At 40.5% G+C, this 15,688-nt stretch overlaps 2 protein-coding genes across 3 annotated transcripts in view; one reads left to right on the forward strand and one right to left on the reverse strand.

Moving 5' to 3' along the window:
• The window catches only part of PLAAT1 (phospholipase A and acyltransferase 1), a 58,772-nt gene that overhangs the window by 8,709 nt on the left and 34,375 nt on the right, over positions 1–15,688 (forward strand). Inside the window, exon 4 of one of the 2 annotated variants that reach the window (XM_028160714.2) lies at positions 4,005–4,122. The exons of the other annotated variant lie outside the window; for it this stretch is intronic. Coding sequence (XP_028016515.2) covers positions 4,005–4,106 — 102 coding nt within the window. The 3' untranslated portion in view covers positions 4,107–4,122. Of the gene's footprint in view, positions 1–4,004; positions 4,123–15,688 lie in introns of those variants that run through there. 2 annotated transcript variants of the gene reach the window in all.
• ATP13A5 (ATPase 13A5) overlaps positions 7,709–15,688 on the reverse strand; it is a 98,912-nt gene continuing 90,932 nt past the window's right edge. The window contains exons 28-30 of the mRNA XM_008151610.3: positions 11,491–11,579; positions 9,873–9,953; positions 7,709–8,388 (exon numbers count right to left, since the gene is read on the reverse strand). Coding sequence (XP_008149832.2) covers positions 8,128–8,388; positions 9,873–9,953; positions 11,491–11,579 — 431 coding nt within the window. The 3' untranslated portion in view covers positions 7,709–8,127. The remainder of the gene's footprint in view (positions 8,389–9,872; positions 9,954–11,490; positions 11,580–15,688) is intronic.

The raw sequence follows: 15,688 nt of genomic DNA on the forward strand, positions 1-15,688 counted from the left end.
CACAAAAATCCCTTTCCCCTATTTGCCTAAAAGCAAGACATACATTTTCACAGGTGTCCCTCCTCCTCTCTCTACTAGGAATGAAAAACCTTAATCACTGGGACAACCTGTGGTTGAGGTAAGACATTTATCAGCCTGGAGGGGGCATCAGAGGAATCTGTATGACAAACTTTACTGACTAGCCACTATTTACCATTAGTTTCCCATATGTTTACTTTCCTACAGTTTGCTCTATTTGGAAGCCTAAAACCACTTTCCTTTGCCCTATCATTTCTTTACAAATGTCTGCTCTTTGTTGAAAATGCTATATAAGCTTGAATTCTAAGCCACATCTTTGAGTTACCCTTCCCTGAGGTGCACACGAACATTTCTGGACTCAAGAGTTAACTTTATAACCTCATAGTAGGAAGGAAGGCCTACTCTTGCACGAATTTCATGCATTGGGCCTCTAGTATGTCAATAAACTGTGTTTTTCTCTTGTCTTTTATAACGTGTCTTTTATTACAGCGACTCATCTGAGAACCAAAGATGGGTAAAGAAAACATTTTTCCTCCCACAAAAATAGTTTACATTAGGGTTCTCTCTTTCTGTTGTATATTCTGCAGGATTTGGCAAATTATGTCATTGCAGTATCATACAGAATACTTTCTCTGTCCTAAAATTTTCTGTGCTCTAGGCCTATTCACCCCTCCTCTACTTAAACTTCTGGTAATCACTGATCTTTTTACTGTTAAAATATGCATTTAAAATTCCTTCATGTCTCTTCATGGTTTGATAGCTCATTTCTTTTCATCACTAGATAATATTCCATTATCTGGATGTATATTCACCTACTAAAGGGCATTTTGGTTGCTTCCAAGTTTGGGCAACAACGAATAAAGCTGCTATAAATAGCTTTTGTGTGGATTTTGTGTGGATGTCTTTGTCAGCTTGGGCCGCTGTAACAAAATACCATAATCTGGGTTGTTTAAACAAGACCTTTATTTCTTAGAATTCTGGAGGCTTTTGCAGGTTTTTGTGTGGATATAAGTTTTCAACTCCTCTGGGTAAATACCAAAAAGCATGATTGCTGGGTTGTCTGCTAAGAGTATGTTTAGGTTTGTAAGAAACCACCAAATTGCCTTCTGAAGTGGCTGTGCCATTTTGCATTCCACATTCTCAACAGCACCTCATGTTGTCAGTGTTTTGGAATTTAGCCATTCTAATAGGTGCATAGTGGTATCTCATCTTAATTTGCTGTTGCATGAATCCGTATGATGCTCAGCATCTTTTCATATGCTTATTTGCCAACTGCATATCATATTTGGTGAGGTGTCATTTGAGATTATTTGCCTGTTTTTAATTGCTTGCTTGTTTTCTTATTAAGTTTTAAGAGTTCATTGCATAGTTTGGATAAGAATCTTTATCAGATTTATCTTTTGCAAAAGTTTTCTCCCAGTCTGTGGCTTTTCTTTTCTATATTTTTAAAAATTTCTGATATCAACATTTCTCACTGTTGTGCCAGAACAACTAATGAGTCTGTCTCTGTGGGAGATGGAAGACCCTTGAATAGGCCTGGACAAGGAGACACACAGCACAGCCTGATTGTGCTGCACTGCTCAGTACTGCAGCCTGAGAGGCTACCTGATCAAGTCTGCAGCCATCTGGGATCCAGCTACTGTGTGTCTGACACAGCGCTCCAGACTCAGCTAAGGTTTCATTGGGCATGAACAGATCCTCAGAATGAGGCCTTTACTGTGGCCCACAGACAGAGAACCCTGTAAAGGATGATGTTTTCGGAGTCAGGTTTGGTGATTTTATAATCAATCCGAAGTAAGCCATAAAGTAAAAGCTCTTGTTCATGTGGTTCACCGAGAACAGCCCTTGATGTTATAACCTCACAGGTCAGATTCCATTATATGCAACTCCAAGGGATTGTTCAAATCACATGGGATTTTGACATCTAGACTGCAACTTGAAATAAGCATTTGGGATTTGGGAAAACGTGTGCACTGACAGAAGTGGCTTTAGTATTATTGTATCTGGCCTGTGCAATCTTTGGTTTAGGATCAACTTGCCTGCCCCCTCCCCAGGCTTTTTAGACTTACAGGATTTCTCTCACATTTTGTGTTTCTAAGTGGCTGAAAAACACCCAGTGAGTTAGGTCTGCATCTAGCTGAGCCACCCCCTACCCACAGGATCTTGAGTGTATCCAGGGCTGGACCCTATGACCATTTGACACCTCTGTTTAAAGACACCAAAGGCACCTTTCTGCTTTTTCATTGTCTGCCATTTTCCTGTATTAAACCTTCAGGGGAGCTCAGCATCTGCCTGGGATTGTAGGAGGGTTGGGCTTGATTTATCTTTGATTATTTATATTGTCTTGTGTCTTGTATCTCTCCCTGCCCCTTTTTGCACACCAGGTGCTATGTGGGTAGCTGTCAGCTGCCATGAATTCTGGTTCACTCCTGGAGAATAACTTAGGTAGCGACTAATTAAAAATTACAAATAAAATAAATAAACCAAACAAACAAAACTAGAATTATAAACTAAAATATGATTTATCTGTTGTTTGCCAGTGCCATTCTCCCTGGCAATGGGGAAAGTTGGCAGATCAGGGGGTTACTATCTTGGGCCTTGTCCCTGCAGCCCACCGGATGGTGACAGGGAGTGAAGGGTCTGTCATTGCACTCCTTTCCTGGCCAGGGCTCTTTCTGCCCATTCCCAGCAGGGAGGCCCAGTTAGGGAGGCAGCCTGTGTCAGTAACATGGGGGGTGGCCAGCTCACAGGATGGGTGCGGGAGGCCTGGGGCCAGACAGAGGGCATGCGCAAATGTGAGCTGAGCCAGGCTTTGCAGCATTGGGGCAGGTCTCCAGAGTCACTGGGGGAAAATGTTTTGCTTTGTCTGGGAGCCTGATCCTTAAATTCTAGAGAACACCTGTTGTTTCCATAATACCTGATACTGAAGTATCTGGATGTGACCATTGGGTCATAAAATTGTACTCAAACCCATGCAGATGGAAGGCAATACCAGTCAATTACCATGAAAACCATGAATATTCATTAGACCCCTCATGATGATGATTAATACCCTTAAAGCTATAACTGTCTGAACTCTTTTATGGACAATTGAGCTTGAGAATGGTTTATTTTAGTTTGTCTACATGGGAAATTAATTTTTGACATGATAATTAACATTACTATTGATTTCTTCTCAAGTTTATCAGAATACAAATGGTATCTACCAAATAAGAGCTTACAGATATTTAGCTCAGATCACATCCCTGAATTATTTTGCTAACAGACATTCTCGAGTCAGTGAAAACACCTCCTTCCCCACACCCTCCCTCCACACACACTATTCACTTTGCTAAAGATCCAACCAAACCAGTGTGTGTTTATGGGGTAGAATTGTGTAAAAGCTGAACACAGTGTTCAAGAGTCAACTTATAGCTAAGTCTGGCCTTATGACCTTGAGCAAATCACTTTTAACTTCTCAAATTTTGCCAAACATGAATAATGATTGGTAGGGATTGTGATAATGAGTTTATTAATGGTTAGGGTCTCTAAAAATATAAAGAATATATATATGTGTGTGTTTATCTATATCTTTGTCATAATTATAAAAATTATAAATGCCATCTTCATACAAAATTTAAATTTTGCATTGAGCTTTAAATTTATTCATTGTACATTAAGATGGGTCTTCAGTTTAAGCAGCAACCAAAGCCTGACCAGGGTGGCCAAGTGGTTGAGCATCGACCTATGAACCAGGAGGTCACAGTCTGATTCCCAGTCAGGGAACATGCCTGGTTGTGGGCTTGATCCCCAGTGGGGGGCTTGTAGAAGGCAGTCAATAGATGATTATCTCTCATTATTGATGTTTCTATCTCTCTCTCTCTTCCTCTCTGAAAATCAATAAAAATATATATTTTTTAAAAAGAAGCAACCCAAAGCTTGGGTTTAGGATATTGAGATGCCTTTGGAATAAAATGTGTTTTTGTTTGCTTGTCATTTCTTTATAGGCCAACAGAGCAATAAGCACCATTGGGTTTGTGACAGCTGCTGCTGGAGCCTTCTCATTCCTCGGCTTGTTTTCAAAAAGACAAAGAGCGAAATACTATTAAAAATTTACTGAAGAGATATTGGGACTGAAGAAATTTGTGGGGGGAGGGGGGAGGGAGGGAATGCCCTGGGATGAATACTTATTTTCAATGCATCATTATAGTTTCAAACTCCAATGATGGATGGCGGGCTCTTTAATAAATTGCTTACTGATATTATCTCATCATTGAGCTAAGGAAATTTTTCTTCCTACTAGCATAGATTTTTCTGTGGCAGTTTGGACAAGAAGCAGTAACCTTTTTAGTGATCCAGCAAAGGATCTTAACAAAATCACATTATATTTTATCTTATACTATAAATATAAGTTTCATTTTCCCTGAGGGTGGCTATTTTGTATTTGCCAGAAGAAAAAAAGACAGATTACATGTGATTTTGAAAAAAATGAGAAGAGCTCCAAATTGTTAGGGTTGACATCTAAATTCATACTCCTTTTCTGGTCAGAAAAGAAATTGGGGAATTCAGCATTTGGCTAGGCAGATTGAGGAACTTGGATTAACAAGCCATTTGAGGGTGCACACCCATCCTCTTGCTCCTGCATGGATGGGTGGGAAAGAGGGCTTTTGCTCCAGTGTTTCAGATCCAGTGATTTCCCTGGAAATGACTCATTTATCACAAGTCTGTGACAAACAAGAATGGGCTGTTACTTTTACCCACTTTGCTCCCTGTAGATTTTGAAGTATTTCAAGGATTTTAACCTAGAAAGAGATCCTTAAAGTAGGTGTAAGGGGCCATATTTAGAAAAAAATATCCCATATTACTTTTTTAAGGTTTTCACTGTAAGTCAAGGAGCATTGTGATTTTATTCTTGCATTTTATTGATTATGTGTTGAATGAAACAAATTACTTTTTAATACCTTTCCAGTAGAATTCTTGTTGGCAGCAGGTGATGAAAAATGGTTGTAGGTCTCTATACCCTAAGATTTTTTTGGACATTGTAGCATAGCACTGCTTTACAAAACACACTAGCAGCCAATGACATCATCAAAAGCATGGCATTAGATAAAGGAAAAGTTCAAGTAAACATTGAGGGTGAGTGCAATGAAGGAACTAGGAATCTCTACTAATAAAAGGGTGATATGCTAATTAGACCGGGAGACCTTCTGGGAGACCTTGCGGACATCCTTCCGGACAAAGCTCTGGTGGCAGGGCTGAGGCAGATGCGGTTAGGGGAGATCAGGCCAGGAGGGGAGGGCAATTGGGGGTGATCAGGCCAGTGGGGGGGGGCAGTTGGGGGTGAGCAGGCTGGCAGGCAGAGTGGTTAGGGGTGATCAGGCAGGCAGGCAGGTGAGCGGTAAGGAGCTAGTGGGCCCAGATTGTGAGAGGGATGTCCAACTGTAGTCAGACATCCCCTGAGGGGTCCCAGATTGGAGAGGATGCAGGCCCGGCTGAGGGACACCACCCCCCTGTGCACGAATTTTGTTCACCGGGCCACTAGTATGATAGATAGAGCTCCACCCCCGACCCACCTTCACCTTACTATTGTCCGTGTCCATGGGTTATGCATATATGCATATGAGTTCATTGGTTAATCTCTTCCTGACCCCCCTCCCCTCTTCTCTCTGAGATTCTTCAGCCTGTTCCATGCTTCCACGTCTCTGGATCTATCTTGTTCATCAGTTTAGTTTGTTCATTAGATACCACATATAAGTGAGATCATATGAAACTTGTCTTTCTCTGACTGGCTTATTTCACTTATGTACTTTTATAAATTTATGGATTAATTTTTCACATAGGTAGTGTTCAAGGCTCCAATAATTTTCACCCTTGAAAGTAAGCTCACAGTTAGTCATCAGTGTTCCCATAAAAATGGCCACTTCTGTTGATGGGCAGTTTTTTTATAGGTCAGCAATTTTCAACCAGTGTGTGGTGTGCCGCAGGAAAATTTAAAACATGCAGTACCCGACTATTTAGTCAGGGGCACCAACCTCTTTTCCCGTAGATTGTCAAATAAAAAAATGACAACAGCCAACACAACAATAGCCATCAGTGTAAATGAATCAAAATTATACCTATTTTGTTGTCAGATCAGGAAAACATATATTTTTTGGTATGCCACAGAATTTTAGCAGTTTATGTGTACCACGAGATGAAAAAGGTTGAAAATCACTGCAATAGGTGATCATTTGATATGTGGCCATGCTCATTGTGCTTTTATCAAAGTTTTTCCCCAAGACTATTAAACCTTTCTCTGAGCATATATTTAGCAAAGTTAAGTATAGACTTCAACTTTAACATATTCTACTTCCAAAGAAATCTGTGAAATAAAATGATCACCTATCAGATACCAAAAAGGTTGTTGGAAAAACTGGGGCAAAAAAAAGGTGTACATTTATTAAATCAAGATTTTAAGAAATCTTGTTATGCTATCTGTCATAGGGTATCAGTTGAATCCTCTTGTGCTAATGGTCAAATTATTAAATGCCCAAATTACATATTTTTTATGTTGACATATGATTTTTAACCATAAGATAAATATATTTTATCTTTTTATCATTTATCAGTAGCCACTAAATAAGACACATTTTGAAAATTATCATTCTCCAAAAGCTGTGCACCAAAATAAAAACAAGGTTTTGCAAATGAAATGTAAATGTAAAAGGTTGTTTTTATAAAAATTTGCATTTATGCTATTGGTTTGTGTAACAAAGCAATCCTTTAATCCTATTTACAGAAACAAATTAATGAAATGTAAAAAAAAAATTGTTTTTACTTCTAGAGATTTCAGAATTGTAAATACATTATTGAAAGCATACATCAGTGTTTGGCGTATAATTGGCACTCATGGAATGGGATGGTTACCTAATTGCCTATGAACTGTTAAAGTTCTGTTAAGTTAGCAAAATTAGATTTATTGTTACAAATAATGCCTAGTAGATAATATACAATGTTCACTAGGAATAAATATCCTCTCAGGTCACAGTGGAGTTGATATGTACTAAAGAGAATAGTGTACACAATATATTTGTAAAGGATGGACCCCTTCTTGTGGTTGTTAATGTGCATTGAATAACTGATTTAGATAATGAAAAGATGAAATGAAACTTAAAATTGTTTAGTAGCCTGAAAATTGTCATGGTGTAGATACAAACATTTTGGGTCCATCCCTCCCCTAGGATTGTGTTTTAAGATGAGTAATACGGACTTTGGGCCAACTTTTAGAGTTAAAAACACACGACAATTTAAGGATTTCACCTGTCAGTCATGAAGAGTAAATAAAGGTGCTGTGCTTCTTTAATGTAAAAGTACATTTTAACCGTTTATTTCATTACCTTTGTGATCTACTCTGGACATAGCTCATTGGCCCCCAAACAATATGGTTTGGGAAATGCCATCTTTGGTGGAGTTTGCTTAGATGCTAGCTGTGCCCAAGCCCAGATTATATGCGATAAACAGACACCTCCATCATTCTCCACTGCCACACAGCTCCAGGTCACCACAGTTAGAGCTGAATTTTCTAAGTAAATGTCAATTCTTGTTTCTCTCTTACAACTGTACAAAAGGAGCAAAAGGAATTTCATGACCTTGAAAAAATACTTGTACATAAATGTTCTTCGCAAGTGAATGTAAGGTTAAGTAAACTTGTGACAATTTATTCAGAGAAGGGTGTGTTTTTCAAATGCTTTTATTTTAGATGAAAATAAAAATATATTTGTGAAACTTTCAAAGACAAGATTCTTATTTAATTTTTCTTTTTTTTTAATTGATGTTCATACCATTAATTTCACTGCTGACAAAAGATGTACATTTTAACCAGGATAATGCTATGTAATGTGAATAAAGTTTATTTTTTTAAAAATCGATAATCCAGGCAATGTATTTTTCCCCTCAGTGGTAAAGGGTAGGATACAGTCAAAATAAGCATAGTTAAGGTTCTTTGTCGCAAAGCTCAGTACACTGAGAAATATGTTTTGAGTCCTCAGCTGGAGAGAGAACAGATAAGGGTAAGCTACCCTCACCTCTCCACAGTACTGTAGTTTCTGGGAAAAAGGGGATGCTGTTAAGCATGTACAACAACAATTCTGATTACAGTCTGGTCCAAAAATGCTGTTCTGTGGTTTGGCCTCCCTGTTGGAGCTTTCCCTTTGGAAGCGGTTCAGGGCTTTCATAGCCGCGGTTGATGTAGAACCCATTTTGGCCATCACCTGAATAGTCCGTCCTGTTTGTGGGAGGCCAGGTGGAGTCTTCTGCCAGCTTCTTTTGCCAGTTCCTATATTGACTTTTCGAACAGAATCCAAATTTATTTTTGATCAATAGCCAGAGCTCTCGATTTTGAAGGATGGCATCCTGGGAAATCCAGTGGGAAAAAACAAAGCATCATCCACTTCCCCTGCTGCTTGGTCGCTGGTTTCTCCCAGAAGCTGCTCCCCGCCCTCCCCACCCCCCCACCGCCCTCTGAGATGTGCTTGTTGCTGCTGCTGTGCTGGCTTCTCCCCCCTGCAGGCCCCATCAAGTCTAGCAGCTCCCCTCTCTTTCCCTTGAGAAGCAAGTGTATTGGTGTTCTCAGAAATCTGCTGAATGTATACAGCCTTTCATTTCCACAGATTCCTAGTTAAATTCTGGCTAACGATTCACTTAGAATTAGTTTACTGCCAGCGATCACCAGATAGTGTACTCAATAATGTACTCAAAATCAAGAAAAGAAAAATCACTGCTACCTGCCATATGCCACCTAGAAGATGACAAATAAAGGCTTGTTGAATGAATAGATGGACTCTTGCCATCAAATAGATTTTGTTTTCCATTTAGGGCTCTTTTTTTTCTAGGCTCACATGCACACGATTTTTACATATAACAGAACTTGTCAAAATTTGCATTCCACTTTTGCTTATACTAGACTTTCATATGTAATTTGTAGCTACAGTCTTCTTAATACTCCTTTTTAAGATTGTATAGCATCTCTTCAAATTTCTGTATAACTATTTAAACAAACAACATCTTTACTTTAGAACATGTGAGTCCAGTCTAATATTTTACCACTGTAGGTAATACTATGATAATACCTTCATACCTTTTTTCTCTCATTTGTTTTTTTAATATAGTTTCAGAACTAGAATTTCTCAGTTAAAGAGTATGAGAAATTTTATATTGATTGCATTCACTGGAGTGTGTGTGTGTGTGTGTGTGTGTGTGTGTGTGTTTAAAAATTTGGTTGATTCCCTTTCCCAAAGAACATATGGTACATGAATCTTTAAAAAAAAAAAAAAAATAAAATAACAACAAACAACTACCCTTTAAAAAATATAGAACCCAAAGCTTTCACTGAGTAGGTAAAGTGATTTAGTGACACTAAGTAGAAGAGAAATGCTGTCAGAGAAGACCTTCCAGGGCAAGAATTGACTAGAATGAGCAATGGCTTCCCTTCTCTCTTAATTAAGGAAGGCCTCCTGAAGACAGAGCTTCACTGTAAACGGTCTCATTGAATTTCCAAGCTGGAAGGTCACCTGGTCTAGTCTCTAAGGGATAATTGAGACCACTAGGAAAGTACAATACAGTGCCTTCAAGTGAGGCAAAATTAGAGCTAATTTCATGGTTTGCTTTCTATGCTACAGACACCGAGGGCATTTCTATACGGCCTTCAAAGAATTATAAATCATTCTATAAGAAGTTTCCTCCAAAGGGTACACGCACAGTTTTTACAAACCCTTCTTAACTAGCACTATTGGGGACAAAGGTGTTTGCTCTAAAAAATGAACGTCTGTGGAGAATGAGTCCCTTGATTTGTTTATCTCCTTGGTAGAATAATAGGAACCACAGAGAAATCACTTTACCTCTACAAAGAAGGCCACGCAGAACTGGATGAGGGCTGCCACCAAAATTGAAATCCTCCATGATGTTGTGGTTGGGATGAACTGTGGAAAAAGGAATTCTACTATTAGACTTTTCATACCTTACACTTTGAAAAAACATTTAATTTACATATTTGTAACAACTCTCTGAGCTTGGAGGTGGGCATTATTTTCAGCACTTTACAGATGAGAAGGTCAGTACCTTGCCCAAGACTCAAAGCCAATAAATAAAAGGCAGAGCCAGAATTCAAATGAGAACTGACTGCCTCTTGTCCTGTGCTCCCTCCAGTGCCTGATGACAGACATGGAGTAAATGTGCCCTGGACCGCAGGCGTGAGACAGGGCATTTGGAAGTCTGTGTGTCTCTCTTCATTTTTGTCTTTTCAAATACAGCAAAAAGGGTATATGATTAAATCATTCATCTAATTACATTATTGCTTCTAATTCCCCCAAAGCTAAATCTACTTGAAATTCATTCTTTCAGTAAAATTGACCTATGAGTAAACATAAGGGGGCAGAAGTTCAAGTTTATTTTAATTGAAGTGAAGGGAACATTTTCTGAACACATCTTCCCAGCCATAAACCAATGGCTGGATGAAAGTCAAACCTGCCCAAGCCACCTCCTTTTAAGGATCGAAGGGTACATATTGACAACCAAATACACTTATTTAATGAGTGTAAGAGCTACAACTTCCCACGGCTGCCTCCATAGCAAAAAACAAACAAACAAACAAAAATACACACACACAAAAAAAACCCAAAAACACACATAAAAAAACTACATAGCCCCATTTCTGATCCTAAATGGTAGAACATGGCTAACTATGTAGAGGACTGAGCTTCCTTTAGGACTAAAACTACAGGTCCTCCACAGTATCAAAATGCTCACTTTTAATTCTCATCTCTATTCTGATATGAGTTATTTTTCCCCCAAGTGGAGGCAGCCTTTCTCTCGGTTATGAAAAACCACACACTAGGTGCAAGGGCTGTCTGGAGAGGTTGTAAGATATGGTAGTGGGTCAATACTTTTTTATTTCTCCCACAGTGTTGGGTCCAAGAACGGGCTCACTAACCTCTAATAAATTTAATTTTAACCCACTGCACCCTGGATCAAATGGTGTCTACTGTAATCAAACTCCTTACAGTCAGTTTCCAATAGATAGAAATATGATTGGCCTATAAGTCTACTTTTTCTTAGTCCTCACAGCTATGGTATGAAGGATTTTGACTATATGTTTTAAAATATTAAACTTAAAAAATAATTATTGAATTTAATGCATAAAATTTATTATACCCATATAACATTGAAGAATAAAGTATCTCATATATATATATATACACATACATATATATATAATTTGCACCATATATATGTATATATATGTATATATACACACACACACACACACAGACATATATATATATATATATATATATATATATATATATATATATATATATAATTTGCACTTCTAGTAAATGGGAATAGTCTCTCAGTGATCAGAGAGACTATGATAACAACAGAATTTGAAATTACAATGCAAATATGGTCCCACTGCACATGTGAGTCATAACAGATGTGCAAATGAATACCACTTACCTCCATCCCTCGGTATATATCTTGAAAATCAGAAAACAGAATGAAAACTGTGAGGCCCAAGACAGTTATCAGCAGAAATGAGAATACATCTGAAGAAACACCAAACATTACTTTTAGATGCTAAAGGAATGTTTCACATAATTTGGCACACATTGCAGAATCAATTATCTCTGTTGGGCAAATACTAGATACATCTTTGGATGTTTTGAAATATCCTCATATGTTTCAAAATATGTTCGAATGCTTATAAGACAAAGGTGATATTTTAAAGTCTTTCCTCGAAAGGCTGGGTATAGAAAGCTGCTAATAAGTGTACTATAGTAACTTCCATAAAGGAGCTACCTCAACTGAGGAGTCCTGGCGGGGGGAGCGGCAGCAGGACCTTTTGCAGTGATCAGTCCATGTAAATGGTCACCAGACAGACCATGTGTCTACTGAGTCGTGCATTCATGGACAGTCAGTCCTCTTGATAGTACCTCATTCTTCTTCGTTGCCTACAGAATGCATCCAAGGGTCTTCAATTCATGGCCTTCCACAATATGGTTCCAATTAGCCTTTCTAAACTGACCTCTGATTGCTCTTCCTTACATGCCCAGGGAAGTTCAACCATCAACCTGCTGCTTTCAGAGGCCCAACACTTTCCACCTTCTGTCCCTCTGTTCACAGAATTCCCTGTGTAGATGGTATTTTTCCTCTCTTGGCAAGTTGCAATTTTTCAAAATAAAGCCCAGTTCAAATATGACTTTATCTTTAAAGTTCCCCAATTCTCCTTTACAAAATGTTATTTCATATGGTGTGTATCATGATATTTGCATGCTCTTCATTTATGTATCAACTAGACTGTAACCACTTGAAAGTGACTTTGTACTTGCTTCTCGCTGGGGCTCTAAATTGAAAGAGTAAATGAGAAACTAGCCTGCACATCTGCTGGGTTCTCTCTCCCCAGCCTGCCAAAACTACTTTACTTTTGGGAGCTAAACTTCCCATAATGCAATGTGCCAACATTACTGCTCTTACCCCAAACCTCATCCACTCCTGTGTCCATCAGAGATTTTAGGTTCTTTAGAGATGGTGCATTGGAAATTCTTTGATAGAAATAATACTTCAGCACTTAATCAGTGTTTCCATGACATCAATGATTCTCATAATCCTCAAAATTTATAAACAGCCCTAGCCAGTTTGGCTCAGTGGATAGAGCATCCGCCTGCGGACTAAAGGGTCCTGGGTTCAATTCCAGTCAAGGGCATGTACCTTGGTTGCAAGCTCCTCCCTAGCCCAGGCCCTGGAGAGGGCTTGTGCAGGAGGCAACCCATCAATGTGTTTCTCTCACACTGATGTTTCTCTCTCTGTCTTTCCCTCTTTCTTCTATTCTCCCTAAAAATCAATGAAAAAATGTCCTCTGGTGAGGATTAACAAACAAACAAACAAAATTTATAAACAAACTAGGTTTTCTCTTATGCTCATTATTCCAGTGTTGATGGTCTACTGGCCCTCAACTCTACATAGGTCATATCAAGGAGAAATCAACGGCAACTGTTCCTCTACTGCAGGCCCTAATATTTTAAACAACCAGAGCTCTGGTTTCACCCTGTTCATCTACACCCACCATCATATTAATCTACTCTTCACTTTATATACACAGCTAGATACAGAGCCTCCTGGAGAATACCCAGGCTTGCTCAGGAAAGACATGAGGCAAAGAGGAGAAAACCTGGGGCTGCCTCTCCCCAAAATAAGCAATCTGAGCAGCTTGGTGACAAGAAGATCCCAGGAAATGACTATGTGGATTGTTCATTTACTTCATTGTTTCCAAGTCCCAGGGACCCAGATGTTGGAAAGATGATGCCCCAAACGTTCATCCTAATAAAGGCCTGGTGCTCACTAGCAACTGAGTGCATATCACAGTGTCCTCAGACTAATGATCTGAAAAGCAGCCAGTGCATGAATGAGCAGTGTGGAAACAAAATTATAAGGCTCTCTTCTTTAATTCAGCTCTGATTGGAAAATGTAATGAACAACTGAAATGAATGCTGCCCTCCTTGGTTAGTCACTATTGATGAGGAAATTTAAAGAATCAGGCTGTTTATACAGGTGATTTGGAAAGAAAAGTCCTGGGCAAACCATCACAGATTATTTTCAGATAAGTGAATATTCACACCTGTTTCTATAAAAATTTAACCTGTACTGAGAACAGACCGACAGTTGCCAGAGGGGAGGAGGGTTGGGGAACTGGGTGAAAAGGGAGAAGGGATTAAGCACTACAAATCAGCAGTACAGAATAGTCATGTGGATGTAGATTACAGCATAGGGAGTATAGTTCATAATGAAATGATGTATGTGTTTGGGGCTAAGTGGGTATTTGGGGCAACAGGAGACCACTCTGTAAAGTGCGTGATTTTCTGCCCACTTTGCTGTGCAGAATAGTGTTGAATGTAAACTGTGGTTGAAAAAAATTTAATCTGTAGTTTTTTATATATCTCATCATAAGCTGATCTTCTGCCAAAGGCTTTTAAGAAGTGCAAAGACTTTTCTATTGTATCAATATAAAATTGCTTGTATATTTGAATAGTAGTTCCAAGAACTTTTGACTTATATAACCTTGGAAAATATGATTTATTCTATCGGTTAGAACTTCTTTCATTTTAAATTATCAGCTATGTTTGACATAGGGGTTTGAGCTTACCCAAAAGCTTTAAATCACTATGATGTAACTAATCCAGCTCTAAAAAACTCAATTTAAGTAAAAGGACTCTGTAGCTACAATTCAAATTGAAGCACTAGCTAACGTAATATATCCCTCTTGTAAAATACCTATATCTATAAAAACCCAGAATGCTGCGACCGGAATGCTGTAATGACCAGTTGCTATGACATCCACTGTGGCCAGCGAACCAGCCGATCCGGGGTGGGGCTGGCCGGCCAACCTCCCAGCCCCTCCCCCTGGCTGGCCAACCTCCCGCAGCCCCTCCCCCTGGCTGGCCCTGCCCATGATGCCCCCCCCACTCCAATCAGGGGCAGGACCGGATGGACAACTGCCCACAGCCCCTCCCCCTGGCTTGTCCCGCCCCCGATTGCCCCCCCACCAATAAGGGGTGGGGCCAGCCAGCCAACCACCCATGGCCCTGCCCCCAGTCACTGGCCCCCAATTGCTCCCCACCACTGTAACTGGGGGTAGGGCCCACTGGTCAATTGCCTGCGGCCCCTCCCCCCCCAGCGGTCTGGCCCTAATTGGGCCCTGATCAGGGCTGGGCCACCCAGACCCCACCCATGCATGAATTCTATATATAGTCCTACCTAATAAAATAGTAATATGCAAATTGACCGCACCTTTGCTACGCCCAAGCCACACCCACCATCCGATCAGAGCGAGTATGCAAGTAAACCCGACCAAGATGGTGGTTAATTTGCATACATAGGCGCCCTGAACTGACCCCCTGTGACGGATTGCAGGGAGCTGGGGTCCACTCTGGCACCAGACTGAAAGCCTCTGCCGGAGGCTTTTGGCCTGGAGCTGGAGCGAACACCCAGCTCCCCGCTTTCAATGGATGGTGAGCATGGCGGACACCCAGCTCCTTGCTCTGATTGGATGGTGGGCATGGCGAGCGGACACCCTGCCATCGAAAGTGGGGAGCTGGGTGTCTGCTCCGGCTCCAGACCAAAAGCCTCCGGAGGCTTTTGGCCTGGTGCATGAGCAGACCTCCTGCCATCGATTGCAGGGAGCTGGGGGTTTCTTCGGGCTGGTACACCAGCGAACCCCCTGCGATTGATCACCTGGGCAGGGAGCTGGGGGTCTGCTTTTGGCCTGGTGCTGGAGCAGATGCCCTGCAATCGATCCCAGGGAGCTGGGGGTTGCTTCAGCCTGGTACACCAGCGGACCCCCTGTGATTGATTGTAGGGAGCTGGGGGTCCGCTCCTGCCCAAGAGGCTTTCAGTCTGGGCAGGCCTGGGCACGGGCTGAGCCAGTGATCAGAGGGAGCTGGAGAGGCCTGCCCAGACCTAAAGCTTCAGCCAGAGGCTTTAGGCCTGGGCAGGGCCCAGCCCTCCATTGGTGTGAACTATAGAGGAAACACCTTTTCTGACTGCACATTGGCTAAGCTTCCTGTATGCCACTGGTAATATTCTTAGTAACTTGGGTAATAAAAATCCAAAAAGGTGATCTAGGGTTTTTCCACCACACTTATGGAGAAAAAAATGAAGG

Source organism: Eptesicus fuscus, chromosome 3 (assembly GCF_027574615.1).
Source record: "Eptesicus fuscus isolate TK198812 chromosome 3, DD_ASM_mEF_20220401, whole genome shotgun sequence".
Classification (NCBI taxonomy): Eukaryota; Metazoa; Chordata; class Mammalia; order Chiroptera; family Vespertilionidae; genus Eptesicus; species Eptesicus fuscus.